Below are 16,265 nucleotides of genomic sequence, written 5' to 3'. Positions count from 1 at the left end.
CTTATTCATGACACTTTACATATTAGACATATACCAATAAAGATACACACACACACACACACACACACACATATGAGTTTCTGTGTGTTTGACTGTGTGTATGCTACATGTATACAGAGATATGCACACGGGATAGGAGAGAAAGGACCTTGGATGCATATTCTCGTCCTCTTCCACACCAGAAGTCATCTCTGAGTCACCACTGAGTCATCTCTCCAGATGTGGAAATTATTTTAAAATTTTAGGTTAAGATTTATTTTTAAGGCCACAAAAGTTTCAGAAACTTTTCCAGATTGTGTTATGATACTCCCCGAGACTATGATAATCCCGTGGCTGCTGTGGTCTGAAATACTTCTCAGCTTCAGTGATAGGAACATGAGTCACAGTGACTCCACAGGGCAGAGGGATCACTGAAGACCAAACCTTTTTAACTCTGACCCTGCTATTCTATTCCATGTGTATATCACATAGTACTCTGAAAAGCTATAAGCACAATGGGATTTAAAGGAAATGAGATGGCCAATGTCAGAATTTATTTTTACAGTATTTTACAGCACTGTATTTCTGAAAGTATAAAGTAATTGGAAATAGACTAATTACTCATGTATATTGGCTGGTCAAATAGATATTAATTGTATAAAATAGGTTTGTACAATGTTGAACCTATAGTAACTAGAAAAAATGTTTCATTTATAGAGTTACAGAGTAAACCTAATATTTTATTCTGGGAGGGACATACAAGCTACTTTTCCCCTTATGATAATTTTTTATTAAAAACTAAGTTCCATGTTTATTTTAAAGCTCAGGTAAGCACAAATGTATTATCTATGTTAATCTCAATGGGTATCAGATAAAATTGTCTCTAGACTTTAAATTGTTGTTTTTAAAAATTATTTTCCTATTTTTCTTTGCTCATTCATATAAGTAGAAAGTGGCAGATCTATAATATATACACTAAGGATTATCTGGCTTCTAATAAAAATTTTGACTTTGAGAAAATTAACTCATAAAGATGACAGAAGACTCAGAAGACACACACATGCACAATTAACAGAGGTTGTACAGAAGTGCACATTATTATTAAAAGTATTTAAACATTTTTGTCATCAGTGTGGAGTGTAGGCTACCCTGTTGATGTCAATAGTTAGCATACCTGAATTTACTACTTTGATTATGTGATAAAAAAGGAAAAATTAAAACTATATAGAAAATATTAAGATTAAAGGATCTTGCACTTCATTTGAAAGACTTTGCGCTCCAAGTAAAATTCATGAGAAACACTTGTAAGACTATAGGTTTCTCTATGTGTTTATGTGCGTTTGTGTGAATGTGTGTGTGTTTGTGTGTGTGTATGTATGTATGTATGTGAAACTGCAGTAAATGAGTCACTGAGAGAAAATCTATAATATTTGTGGTTGATACTCACATGAATAATACATTTAGAACTTGAAGATCTATATTTGAAAGTAAAAAAAAATGCCACAGGGAAAAATATTCTGAAATTACCTAATTAGATGGAAAGTGATATCCCTAAATCAAAAAGAGTTTTTCATGAACTTACCTACAGGAATTGCCTGTAAAATCAGTTTCTTCTTATCTGACAATAGTTATTTTAGCTTGTGCCTTTACCCCAAAATGATGGTGAGCTCATTTACTACACTTAGGAACTTTAATGAGGATTCTTCATCGGTGTAGAACAATGTATTATGAAGCCTCTTTGTGGAAAATCTTTGCAGGTCTATGTTTTAAATAGAACCCAAGCTTTGAAAGACTTTCCCTAGCATTTTCCCAGGGGAAATCTCATACTCACTCTAAATATAGCCCTCATGTGACTCTTACGCTTCATCAAACTTAGATTTGACTTAGGATAGGAAAATGCAATAAAAAATGTTATTTAAAAACACAATGATGATGGTTAAAAATGTCTCTGTAAAGAGAGAACAACATTAATTTTTCTATGTATAATGTTGCAAATTGAACTAAAATGTGAATTCCAGTACTAAGTGACTATTACAAGTTAAATATATATGGCTAATGACAGCCAGGGTAGCATTGACATGTTTCCACTATGTGCATAACTCTGAACTTCTGTTTTTTTTTTTTTTTTTTTTTTTGGTTTTTCGAGACAGGGTTTCTCTGTGGCTTTGGAGCCTGTCCTGGCTGGTCTCGAACTCACAGAGATCCGCCTGCCTCTGCCTCCCAAGTGCTGGGATTAAAGGTGAACTTCTGTTTTTTATAATTCAGGTGGGTCTCATTTTTCTCAGAATTTTATTTTTTGACATTCTGAAAATTGGATTGTGCAAATCTATGCATAGCTCTAAGAGATGAGAAATTAATAGAATAGTAATTTATCATATGCATTGCATATGCATCATAATTGTAATAGGATAAAGATAATTTCCTAGATGTATTTTAATAATTATTAAAAATGCCCTCTAATTATATCCATCCATTGTTTGTCATAGGGGAGATATTACATAATCAGATATGTCTCTAGCCAATACTGTTCCAATGCATAGGTGAACATAGAATGGTTAACACAGTGTCCAAGAGAACACAGTCTGAGAAATGACAACATGAGAGTTTAAGTTGTAGCTGAGAAAAGGTGATAATGCCTTGTTATTTAAACTTTAGAACGTATTTATTACCATGGAGCAGATAGAGACAGAATGTGCTTAACTCCCATACCAACTATGCCACTATTGTACCAATGGGTATATATTGCCTGACAAATTTAAAATACATTTATCTATTTATGTGTATGTGGATATGCCTTTGTTCACATACAAGCCAGAGCTCACATGAACCATAAGAAACAGTAGTATACCTTGAGCTGGAGTTACATACAGCTATGAACCACTTGATGCTGAGAATTGAACCAGTTGTTTGTTGTTTGTAAGAACAGCAAGTTCTCTTTATCATTCAACCATCTCTCTAGACCCCAGAAAAGCAAATTTAAAAACTCAGATTAAAGTAAGTGACAAACAACTAGAAAACATTAAACCAAAGTTAAATATTTGAAAAAAAATTTGAATTTAAAGAATTTATGGCCAGATATCACAATTAAGAGAAGACATTCAAGCTATGATTCACCATATGAGATTAATGTGACAGTCTGCCTTCATCAGAGAAGCTTCTTATTGTAGTTTTCTGGGGAGGGATATATGGGTCAGCGAACGTTAACACAGAAACATAGAGTTGGCTAAAGTGCTATGAACAAGTGGCATTAGAATGCTCAGTCCTCTATGTAACACCCATATGTCTCTCTTCAAAGATCAGGGAGAAAGGCAGAAGAGAGGACACAAGAAGTGAAGAGAGAAGATTGGGAGGTGTACAGCAAAGAGACCGGCATCTTCTGAATATAGCACAGCTTTTGTACTCACTAACTCACTGCAGCTGTGGTTATTTGCAGAAAACCTGCACAGAACTGACATCACCCACATAAAGGATGGTGGAAGGGGCCTCATGGAGGGACTTTTGGAGGCCAGTGTTTTCTGCAGTGTGTGGGTTGTAAAGTATAAGTGATTAAATTTGAGTTATTGAAAATGCATCTGTCTTATATTGAGGAACGATATAAAAGCACTTCCTTTGGAATCATTTAACCAAAAGTAGGTCCAGAGCTGATTTCTCTACTGCCTGTTCTCTGAGTCTTCTGTCCTCTGTCTGTCTGTCATTTGAGCCTGATTCTGTGCCTGTGTAAAGGCTTTCTTGTGGCTGTTTGTCCCTGTTGAATGGACCGAGCAAATGCCATAACAGGCTGCCCAGTTTTCCATCAGTGATCAGGCTTCAGTTGCAATTTCCTGAGACTGAATAAGAAGTTTCTGATGAAAAGCCATGCATAAATAAAGATCTATCTATAACACTGCTAACAGCAAGGAGGAGGCCTGGTGCACACAGTACTAGAACAGGACAGTACTGAACTACCCTCTACAGCAGTTCAAGACAGGGCCTGGAAATTCCAGCCCCAAAATGGAAATCTGCAGCCTTGATTAACCCCTGACTAGCCCTAGCCAATTAAGTTGCACTAATGTGATTAAGCTTGCTTAAGCCAATAATATCTAAAATTTCCCAACTTCCTCCAACACTCCCCTCAGTAAGGCTTAAAAAAAAAGCTACAACCCTCTCAGGGTCATTGCCATCTTGCCTTTGGGAAGGATGATCAGTCCCCAGCATGCTGGTATAGTAATAAAAATAGACTCTTTGCCTTTTGCAGCAGATTTGGTCCCTTGGTGGTCTTGGGGAGACCCGATTCTGGGTACAACTGTGTCTGTGTGTCTACCCCTATGTGTACCAGTATGTTTATTCAGCCATGTATACGAATGATGCCTATCTGTGTGTGATGTCATTGTCATATCTAATAAAGACTTCACTGTGTATTCATGAATGGCAGAGAATCAATTACGTGGCAAAGCCATTGGGCAGTTTACAGTACTTTTTAACAGAGTGTTACAAGGGATAAAGTCACTGACTCCAATCGATCCTAGCTCACCCAGAAAACAAAACATCATTGTTTACCAACCAATAACCAAAAGTGGTCACATTATGATTTATTATTGATTTTATGAAGTTACTTTCCACTTCTGTATTTGTTGGTTTTATCAAATGATACATGTATCTGGTCCGGAGGCTTGGGAAAGCACACAGTTTGAGATTTTCGATTAGGTTGTAAAAGTCATTTACAAGGCAACTAAGAATGGTTCTTACAATGTTCTCTTAAAGCCAGGTTAAAAAGTTTGAGTATATAACAGACTAGAGGTCTTAAGTTTAGTTACTGAAAGGTGTTTTATTAACATAGGCTGTGAAGTCCAGCAAAAGCTTAATTTCTTAGAAATTAAGATATTTTCAAAATTTATTCAACTCACTACCTTTCAAATTCATAGTATGATGTAAGAAAAAAATTGTAACTATTTCTCAATCAGCATATAAAATGAACATGCTTTGATTGCCAAAATATAAGTATAAATTCTTTTTTTCTCAAGAAAGACTGGAAGATATCAACTTATAAAAATAGCTTTGCAAATAAATAATGTGGATAGAAATTTTAGCTTTTTAGCTTTTCTATGGATAATAAGAGTATAGTCAGTACAAAACAATTATAAACTCCACTTAAGATGTCATTAATGTTAGTCAACTTGAAATAAAGTATCCAACATTTTTTAAACTGTTGGATAAAGGAAAATAAATAGTCTCAACCAAGAAGTCTCCAGCTATGCTTTTAGGAGAGCAATCAGAAGATGCATGTTGTACTTCTGTAGATCAAGACATTTTGATCATCTTGAGCAGTTGAGTAATCATTCTCTTCATTGCCACCTTCATGTCTTTGTTCCTCAGTGTGTAAATGGCAGGGTTCAGGATGGGCGTAATCATGAAGTCCAGAATGGCAAGAAACTTATCCACAGGGAAAGTAGGAAATGGCCACATGTACACAATGATGCATGGTCCAAAGAACAAAATCACCACAGAGATGTGAGCAGAAAGAGTAGAGAGGGCCTTGGACAAGTCACCTGATGAATGTTTTCTTACAGTGAAAAGGATAACAATGTAGGAAATAATCAATAAGAAGAAGGTTCCTACAGAAATAAACCCACTGTTGGCAGTAACCATGAACTGCATTTTGTGGGGCTCTGCGCATGCCAGTTTGATGAACTGAGGAAGATCACAGTAAAAGCTATCTATCTTATTAGGACCACAAAAATTCAAATGAGCAACAAAAGCTAATTGGGCAACAGAATGCAGTAACCCAATAACCCAAGCACTAGACAAGAGCAAAAGGCACGTCCATGGGCTCATGATGGTCAGGTAGTGGAGGGGCTTGCATATGGCCACATATCTGTCCCAGGCCATGGCTATCAGCAGTACCATCTCAGATCCCCCCAGGACATGAAGAACAAATATCTGGAAGACACAACCCTGAAATGAGATGGTATTGTGCCCAGAGTATAGGTCAGAAATCATTTTTGGTACAGTTAAGGTGGAAAGACATAAATCAATAAATGAGAGGTTTCCCAAAAGAAAGTACATAGGGAAATGTAAATGTGGGTCAAAGGTCACTGTAAGCACAACAAGGGTGTTTCCTAGCACAATGGCTATATAAAACACCATAGAGAAGGCAAGAAAGAAATGCTGTATTGGTCTAGATGTTGAAAGTCCCAGAAATACAAACTCAGACAACTCTGTGTAATTTGTTTTAAACATTTACTTTTCTTTCTTTCTTTTTCTTTTCTTTTTTCTGTTACCTAAGGGACTGAAAACAAAGGAATTTTTAAAAGAATTCATTATAAATAAATAGTTGAAAAAACAATTAAGAATATTTCTGAATGAATTAAAACAAAACAATTTTATAGTCATTAGAAAGTAATTTGAAAATTTCCTTAACTCATTTATCTGTTCAACTAATAGTTTGTAGTTATTTACTATACGTCAAGACCTAGGTCAAAATCATGTAAAAAATAGATTATTAGTTTATCAGGATCTATATACATTGCAACATGTACTGACAACACATTTAAGAAAGACAACAGTGTAGTACCCCAGGTATGTGACTTATCATAGTGGTTGTCACTCATTGATAATAGCCTTGTTACTACTCAAGAGAATGAGAGATAGTCTTTGGAACTAGTTCACACAAAGAATCCAAGACAGGAAGACGAATAGGCAAGAAGAAGAGTGATGGAGATCAGAATGGAGGACAGGCCAGACATAATTTTAGATCTATGTTTAGAACTTTTTTTCTTAAACCAACAATAAGTTTGTGAAGTTTAATAAGCAGTAGCTTTATCATAATTAATACTTTCAAATGGTCATATACAAAATTAGAAAGAACATCATATAATCTGTCATAGCACCGCGGAGAAATATATGGTGTTAGGGAGTGGATGAATTATTCATACCAAAATGTAACAAATAAAACATGCAAGCCATATTTGCTTTCTATCATAAACATTAGTTGGCCTCAATTGATGATTAACATATAAAACAGAAAAAGGGCTGCTGGGATGACTCACTGAGTAAGGTGCTTGCTGTGCGTACATGAGGACCTAAGTTCAGAAACTTAGCACCTGTTTAAAAGCCGAGTAAGTGGTACATACTCATATCAGTGAAGGGAACAGCATGTTCAGGGAGTACCAGCCTCCAGTTTACCTGGAATAGTAAGATCAAGATTCAGTGAGTCAGCATGTTGCAAAGCAAGGGGTAACTGATTATCCTACATCTGAATTCCACACTTTACAGAAACGAGCAAGCTCTCCTCCAGCCTCTTTATTACGGTCATTTTCATGTCATCACTCACTTCATACCTGGTTCCTTGCCTTAAGTTGCTCTAAGAATGAAATTACAACAACTTATTACAACTCAGAGCAACTTGGGGCAGTCAGGCTGGACACACTGTTCTTTATAAATATATCATAAGTACCATAACCAAAGGGAAACAATGAGGTGGTGAGGCAAGGAGCCAGTGCTGTATGGGCACAAGTGGAGAAATTATATTCTAAATACCAGATGAAATAGAGCAGGACTGAACAGGTACACTAGAACACTGTGCTCAACTGGAGGAGACGTCTTTTGTAAAGGACCTCTAATCAAAATTCTAAAGGAATTAAATGCTATCTACAAATTTAAAATATTGATATTCTGGAATACAAAATATATACATATTCAGTATATTTTACTGTGTGGATGATTAAAACCCATTGTTTCAGTTTGAAAAAAAAAACAAGCTCTAACAGAGTTTTCATAAAATGGTTTATTTCTTATCTTTCTTGTTTATTGATTCCAAGTGTTTGCATTTTCTCACTGATGATATTGTACTCATAAGTATAAAAATATAGTCATCACTTATTCAGAATATAAACACTCATAATATTGTCAACATGTTGCCAAGTAAGGTGTCTGAATGGAAGAAGTAGTACCACTTGCACAGAAAACTCACAATGAGATCAACATACACAGTTAAGAAGTCAAATAGTTCTCTTTATCCATCAGCAGTCATAATCTTTCTGTTCTGCAAATCAGTATGGAGAGAAAAGGAGAGATTTGTAAAGGCAGAAGAGATGGATCAGCAAAAGAGCCTGAACATTTTAAGGCTTTAAATAAAAATCTCATTTTGTACCTTGTATATGTACTACAAATTGCTGTTTAATAGATTTTAAAATATAGTCATTATTACAAGACTGAATATTAAACATGCGACAAATATATTCACGCAGAGACTATAGTCTAAAAGTGTAAAGAATGAATTATTAATTTTAATATAAGCATACAATGAAATATTATGACACATTAAAAATCACCAGAATAGGTTTACACAGGCAAGTCTAGAGAGATTTATACTTACCTAAAAAAAAACAAGAAAAAGTATAAAAACAGTAATATGACTATTTGTGAACATTTTAAACTTAAACATTCTTTAAGAAACACCAAATAACACCAGTAATGGTGAGGACTAAATGATAGAATTGTAAGTGGCTGTCCCTACATAAATTCTCTATTTCTGTGTTGTTTAAACAATCTAAAAGAATCTTGTATCAACATTAACCAAAGGTGGAGTTGTAAATACAAAATACTAGATTCAGGAAGAACAGATCTATAAATTCAATACAGAGGTTTCAAATTTATCCAAACTAGCATTTAATGTTACAATAAGGATTTAAAATTAGAGAAAAATTATTTTCACCTAAATATATGTCACTCTACAAGAGTTTTCTCAACATCAGATTCATCAGCAATAAAAATCTCACATGTGAGAGCAGTTCATTGCTAGTTATTTTAACATTGATCAGCTGTTTGATTGATGCTAAAGGAGAAGAAATGAGGGAGAAGAGACATGGACCAAGAAAGATAACAGTAGATAAGGTAGAAAAAAGCAAGTTAACACTATATAGGTTACAATGGAAGAAATTGGAGTAAAATTTAAAGGCTCATTTTGTTGCTATGTTCAAACTGACCTACCAAGACTATGTCAGAGGAACAAGGCTCAGACACACAACAAGCAAACTGAGAAAATCAAAGGTAGCACATGAATGAATATTTCCTGAGTCTTCTAATACCTATCTCCTGTTTGAAACCCCTAACAGCCTCCATGTTTAGATTTTCTACCTCTGTGTGTGAGATGGTCAAGTCCTTAGAATCAGTGTATTGCCCTTTTCCTGCTTTCATCTTCTTTATCCTTTATAAGACTATTTTCAACATCTTGTTAACCTCCAATTTGTTACAAAAATTAAAATGAAACATAGGGTTACGCAATACAACTTCTAAATATGTTTTGGGAATCCCAGCATGAATGGATGCCCAATACGTATATCTGAAAGAAAAATAGTATTGAAGATGGAACACTCTGCATGTACAGAGATGTTGTGTATTAGCTGTACACAGAAAGTTACTGCTAATGCTAGTATGGTATTAAATTCTACTTACCAGGTGTCCTCAAATACTAGACAGCAGTATTTCCACTATTACTTTATCATTTAGAATGTGTCTTCCTTTTGGATACTGCGTGTTTAATACCAATGCTCTAACTACCTACAAGCTGACAAAAGCATTTTGTGACCAACTGATGGTTGGTGACCTAAGTCTGCAGGTCATTTACCATGGGAATTGTACTTCAAAATCCCATTGCATCAAAGAGAAAAATACTAGTTGTTTTAGTAAGTATTTCATGAAAAATAAAGGAAACCAAAGTAAAATATTTTTAAAGAAAACCAACATTTGATATTTTATTACACAGTACAATTTATATATCATTTTGACCAATGTTATTGAAAAACATGTAGCTACTAATTCATTGAGTATAATTTAAATTTAATTTATTTATGTTAACATATAAATTGCAAAACAATGGATTGATTTATGGCAGTGCCATATATTTACATATCTTTTAATATTAAATATCTTTATTACGCTCTCTCATCCACATCCCATTCACACCTTCCCATTTTCACACTACACATCCCATATTGTCCCCTTTTGCTTTCATCTTATTCTACCTAAGCTCAGACCTCACTTATGAGGCAAAGTCTTGTCTTTGTGAGTTTGGTTTATGTCTTCTGATGTTATGATAGCCAGGTGCACTACAAACATATTCAAGAAATATTGTAAGGAACATGATAGCAAGTTTTAGCTAATTGTTTTATGCAATTAGTGTTTCCATTTAAAGTCATTAATATTGATTAAAATTTATTTCTATATATAACTATACATTTCATATAAAGACAAAGATTATCAAGGTAATATTATATAATATTCAAACAAAGTTGCTTCATGACAGTCCATTTTTCTTTTGTATCATTGCTATAGTATGAAAATAAAAATTCATGCCCATCTTAACTTTCTCAGGTCATATATATATTATTTATGTATTAAAATTGTGATATAATTATGTAATATTATTTTTATTAAGTGACTAGATAAGATTATAATTCATCTGCACATAATTAAGTTAGAGCTCTTGTTTCTAGTGAAGAATTCAGGCAAATGGTCTTTATTCATTGGTTAATGCTAGGCTTGCTAAAGGCTACACATTCTGCTCAGAAAAAAAAAATGTGCAAACAAACCTAATGCTACACATTGATAGTCACAATTGATAAGCAATATATATTATGTACAATATACTATTTATTTTCACAGTTTACTCTCTTGTAACCTAAATAACATCTAATGTGAATGGTTTAAAATTAATATTCAGTATAGTAATTATAACAGTATTTTGAATCCAAGCATAGTTTTACACGATATTACGTTAACATAAAGGAAAAGATGAACATGCCTATAGAAAAATTATACACTTATTCTTAGGCAAAAAGACAAGAATCCATCGTCAAAAACTCATTTTGAAAAATACTATTTAAAAACCAAACAAAATGACTATTAATATATACTTAATATATTCTCATTTACCTTTCTCAAGGAATTTTGTAGTAAAAATAGAATTTAGGTCCTCATGGAGTTTATAGCCTTAGTTCTTTATTTTTTTAATTCAATATATGTTGTTTAATATATGTGTGTGTATATATATGCATAAGTTAATGTGCATGATGTGTGTGCAAAAGCTCTTCACCTATGGATAGGGATAGTGAGATGTCTCTAGTCCACATTAGTCATTATACATGTCTTCTTTAGATTCCCATATTGTTGGAATTTAATGCTTAAAGATTCCTTGATAGATAGAGAACATATTACTTATATCAGGAGTCCTAGATACTTGGTTCTTAAAATCTTTCTGCTCACTCTTCCTTGATTTCATCTGAGCTTTTGGTGTAGGAATTGTTTTGTGTACCACATGGTGTATTGTTCTTTGTATTTTGACAAGTGGTTGGTGTCTGTAATACTCTATATCTGTCACAAAAGAAGATTATTTGATGCAGGGTAAGAGTTAAAATATCTGTAGACAAAAAGATAGAAATTACACTGAATTTGGAATACATTAATATTAGGTGTCTTCTCTAGAATCCAGGACCACACTGGTAATTGATAGCTACATAGACTTATAATGCCAGCCATGACTTTCTCCCTATGTCCTACTTTCTGTAGTTACCCCAGGTTATATAATCATTCCTAATTATAGATTCATTACTATGAATAAGAAATAATAAAGAACACATAGTGTTACTAAGACTCAAAAATCATAAAATTTAAAATATACTATTTGTTTGTAATTAGATGATCAAAGTCATGACCCAATGGTAAGAACATGTGTGGCTCTTACATATCAGTGTTATTCACCAATAATATTCTTATTAATGTTATTTAGGATAATCTTAAATAGTTAATATCCTAAATAGTATTAATATTATTAATAATTTAGTTGTTCTTTTTATAATTATTTTAGAGGGGTGTGTATTCAAATAAGTGCTTTACTGTTGATTTTCATAACCAGCCCACAGAGATTTTTGCAATTCGATATATTACACACAGAAATATTTTTTATTAACACAGAAACATTTGAGATGGGAATATTTTTCCTGATCCTCTCTGATTTTTTTCATACAAGCATGACTGAAAACACTGATGACCAGTTAAACGGATCAGTCTGAAAAGATGACCAATCACCTGCTCCTTTTGATAAATGTCATGTAGCATCTTTAGAGAAATAACACTTCATTCTTTTAATATATTAGTGTAACATAAGTCCTGCTCATTGGGGATTCTGTCCAGCCCGGTACGCCACAGCCGGCAAACCCCAAAGAAAATCACACAGAGATCTCTATAAGTTATAAAGCTGATTGGCCCATTAGCTCAGGCTACTTATTAGCTCTTGTAGCTTATATTAACCCACTTTTCTTATCTATGCTAGCCACATGGTTCGGTACCTTTCTCCATAGGGCAGCTCACATCTTGGTTCTCCAGAGTCTGGGCAGTAGTGGGAGGAATCAACTTCCTTCTTCCCAGAATTCTCCTGTTCTCATTGCATCATTTCTACTTCCTATGTGGTTTTCCCACCTATACTTCCTGCTTGGCCAATTAGCGTTTATTTAAAACATGATTGACAGAATACAGACAATTCTCCTGCACCATATTAGCTGTTTAGAAATGTTAAAGAAAGAAATGTTTTAAATTCATGCTTAACCATTGTCATGTAAAGCTTTGTTTCATATCCGCACTCTACTTTCCTTGCCTTTAACAACAGATAGATGCACTGCCTGCTGATATTCTCAATTCTGAATCTGCGAGGTCTCAAAGAAATATGATATAGACAGAAGAAAACACAAACACACACACACATATTCACACACAGAGAGAGAAACCTACAGTCTTACAAGTGTTTCTCATGAATTTAACTTGGAGTGTAAAGGCTTTCAAATGAAGTGCAAGATCCTTTAATCTTGACATTTGCTTCCCTAAGACTTAGGAATCTTTAAAGAATGAGGGAAGGAATGAATGTAAGAAATTGATAAATGGTAGAAGTGTGTGAAATGTTGTCTTCTGGGCATAACAGGGTTGTTTCACTCAAACTCACAACAGCTATGATTATCTTCATAAAATTTGTACTCAACTGGGCCCCTCAAATTCTGTCATGGAAGGGGTCTTCTTAGAGAGATCACCACTGCATGACAAGAGCATATAAAAAATAGAGAGCCATTGCCTTTAGTAGTCAATCCACTGACAAAATGTTATGCTCCCATAAAGAACCCTAATGGAACCCAAAGAATTACAAAAGAATTCATGAAAGTAGAAGTGAAGTTAGTTGAGAAGATGAAGGGGATTAGGAGGTGTGGTAGTTTGGCAAAAAAAAAAAAAAAAACAGAGTGGGGAATCAATATAACCCAATACTTTTTTCAAATGTATTCAAATGAAAACTCATCATTATGCATAATTGATATTCACTAGTGAAACATTAAGAATAAATATGGGCAAGATGAAGGGGTGTGAATTGTTCTATACTGTTGGCAGTAATGTTAATTACTATAGCCATAATAGAAACATAAAGGTTGATTCTCAGAAAACTAATAAATAAAACTCCCATAATGTGGCTATCACTTTTCTGAATTTATTGTATATATCCATAAAGATATTTAAATTCCCATGTTTATGAAAGTCTAATAAAATATGCATTATGTGAATACATGGTAAGTGTACTTTGATTGATAGAGAAATTGTTCTTTACAGCTAGAGTGATGACTTACTGATTAAGAGCATTCAGTTTTACAGAAGACATTGTTTCCCATATCACATATTTCACAACCATCAGGAACTCCAGTTCCAGAGGATCTTATGTCCTCTTCTGGCAACCACAGGCACTGCATACATGCGATGAATAGTACATCCAAGATGCTGTCAAAATCTTACACACAAAATAAAAATAAATTAATCTTTAAAAAGTAGCTAATTTTTATAAAACAGAATTTTATATATCCATAAAGATTATTATGCCATGTCATTTACTGCATCATAATTAATTTTGAGACTATATTATCTTAAAGATATACATAGTTATATGCCTACAACAACATTGTTATATAGGCTATCTACTATTCGAGCATATTGAACTCCCTCTGAGTAACATTTAGGGATTCTTTAGATCATTTTCTTAAATACAGGAGCTGATCACTCAGTCTCTTCATTGCCACCTTTATGTCTTTGTTCCTCAATGTGTAAATGGCAGAGTTCAGGATGGGTGTAATCATGAAGTCCAGAATGGCAAGACAGTAGGAAAAGGCCACATGTACACAAAGATGCATGGTCCAAAGAACAATACAACCACAGAGATGTGAGCAGAAAGTGTAGAGAAGGCCTTGGATAAATCACCTGATGAATGTTTCCATACAGTGAACAGGATAACAATACAGAAAACAATCAGTCCGAAGAAGGTGCCAATAAAAATGATGACACTGTTGACAGCAACCATGAACTCCATTCTGTTGGTGTCCTTGAAAGCCAGTCTAAAAAACCTAGGGGGATCATAGTAATAGCTATCTATCTTATTAGGACCAGAAAAACTCAAATGAAAAACAAAAGCTAATTGGGCCACTGAGTACAAGAATTCAACAATGCAAGCACCAGACAGAAGCAAAAGGCATGTCAAATGGCTCATGATGATCCCGCAGTGAAGGGGTTTGCACATGGCCACATATCTATCTGCCATTGCTATCAGGAGCACCATCTCAGATCTCCCTAGGACATAAAAGACAAATACATGAAAGACACAGCCCTGGAATGAGATGGTATTGTGCCCAGAGTATAGGTCAGAAATCATTTTTGAACAGTTAAAGTGGAAAGACATAAATCAATAAATGAGAGGTTTCCCAAACGAAAGTACATAGGGAAATGTAATTGTGGGTCAAAGGTCACTGTAAGCACAACAAGGGTTTATCCTAGCACAATGGCTACATTAAACACCATAGAGAAGGCAAAGAACGAAATGCTGTATTGGTCTAGATGTTGAAAGTCCCAGAAACACAAATTCAGACACCTCTGTGTAATATGTTTCATTCATTAACCTTCATTATATTTGCTGAAATAAACAAGAACCATAAAAATTATAAAGGAATGTACTATAATTTTAAAAGAAGCAAAGGCTGAGACCAGTGAGAAATCCTCTTCTTTATATAGTAATGCCTGTGAAAATGAATTTGCTCTTTTCATTTGACAAGTGTTCAATAGCCTGGCAGATAACACAGAGGACTGTATATACAAGTGTCTTGTGCCAGGTTATACCATATGCAATAAACACAGACTCTGTCTTCATCTAGTTCTCTGTCTACATGCAAAGTGAGACATGAAATCTGTATAGTGTATGTGTGCTTCTATGACTAAATGGTGTGAACATGAATCAGGGGCTGAGTCATACATTAGCTTACAGGTGTAGCAATACAACTCTGGAAGTTGTCTGTTTTGATATATAAAGAATCAGTGATGTTAGATGAGTGAGTAAGTGAGAGCTCTTTATAGGGAGAAAAATACTTAGAAATACCCAGAAGCGTGATGTAACCAAAATCCCAGCAACAAATAAGTGACTGGTTAGATTCTGATTCAGATGAAGGGTTATATATGTGTTAACAGATAGGTCTACACATATTGGTGAGGAGCTAAAGGAACTGGGTTAACACTTTAATATAAAAAATAATGGAAATATGTAAAAGAAGATCATAGCACAGATTAGTTGTAAGTTTATTATGCACTATGAAAAATAGATCAAAAAGAGAGAAATTTCTCATAAAACAGATCCAAATTAAACTTGGTGGTGGTGGTTGGGGGGAATGACTTTTGCAACTACAAAGAATTTGATTGCTATATTAATAAAATGTTTTTAAAATATAAAATGCACATTTTTACTTAATTGAGTGATGAAGACCATAGCAAATATGGGCCCACAGGCACAATGTTTGCAGAAGAATGGGGGCACTTGTATTCCAAAATTTAAATATTTTATGCAAACTTTTAGACTGTAATAAATGTAATGCAATAAATAATAAAAAAGATCAAATGAAATTTATATTAAATAAGGGTATAAAAATAGGAAGTCAATATAATCAGTATAAGAAGTAAATCCATATGACATATAATGAAAGATGTGTAAATTTAAAATCTTTTAATATTATTTTGTACTTAGAAAACTATGAATATAAATTAATTGTCACAAGTGAAACTCTGAGGAAAGACATTTTTTCACTGAAACTCAAAAGATGAATTCATACATCATCTAAAGCAAGATAGACTAATATTCCATTAAATAAAGCTTTCTTTAAATGATGTCAGTATCATGTGCTACTGGTAAATATTATATCATCAACTACTTTTAAAAATTAAGATACTTGAATAAAAGTAGAGTAATA

At 33.8% G+C, this 16,265-nt stretch overlaps 1 protein-coding gene and 1 pseudogene across 1 annotated transcript; both read right to left on the bottom strand.

The window, feature by feature from the left end:
- Positions 1 to 5,256: 5,256 nt before the first annotated feature.
- On the bottom strand, positions 5,257 to 6,195 carry LOC121465878 (olfactory receptor 4F6-like). Its single transcript, XM_041679296.1, has one exon. It carries the CDS (start codon positions 6,193 to 6,195, stop codon positions 5,257 to 5,259), a length of 939 nt encoding a protein of 312 aa, XP_041535230.1.
- Positions 6,196 to 14,012: 7,817 nt separating this feature from the next.
- LOC121465549 lies at positions 14,013 to 14,926 on the bottom strand (annotated as a pseudogene).
- Between the last annotated feature and the right edge of the window lie 1,339 nt (positions 14,927 to 16,265).

This window comes from Microtus oregoni, unplaced genomic scaffold (genome assembly GCF_018167655.1).
Source record: "Microtus oregoni isolate MIOR12 unplaced genomic scaffold, Mior012 000031F_ref0000149, whole genome shotgun sequence".
In the NCBI taxonomy this organism is placed as follows: domain Eukaryota; kingdom Metazoa; phylum Chordata; class Mammalia; order Rodentia; family Cricetidae; genus Microtus; species Microtus oregoni.
The sequence above is the reverse complement of the archived record's forward strand: the minus strand, read 5'-3'. Positions and strand labels throughout refer to the sequence as shown.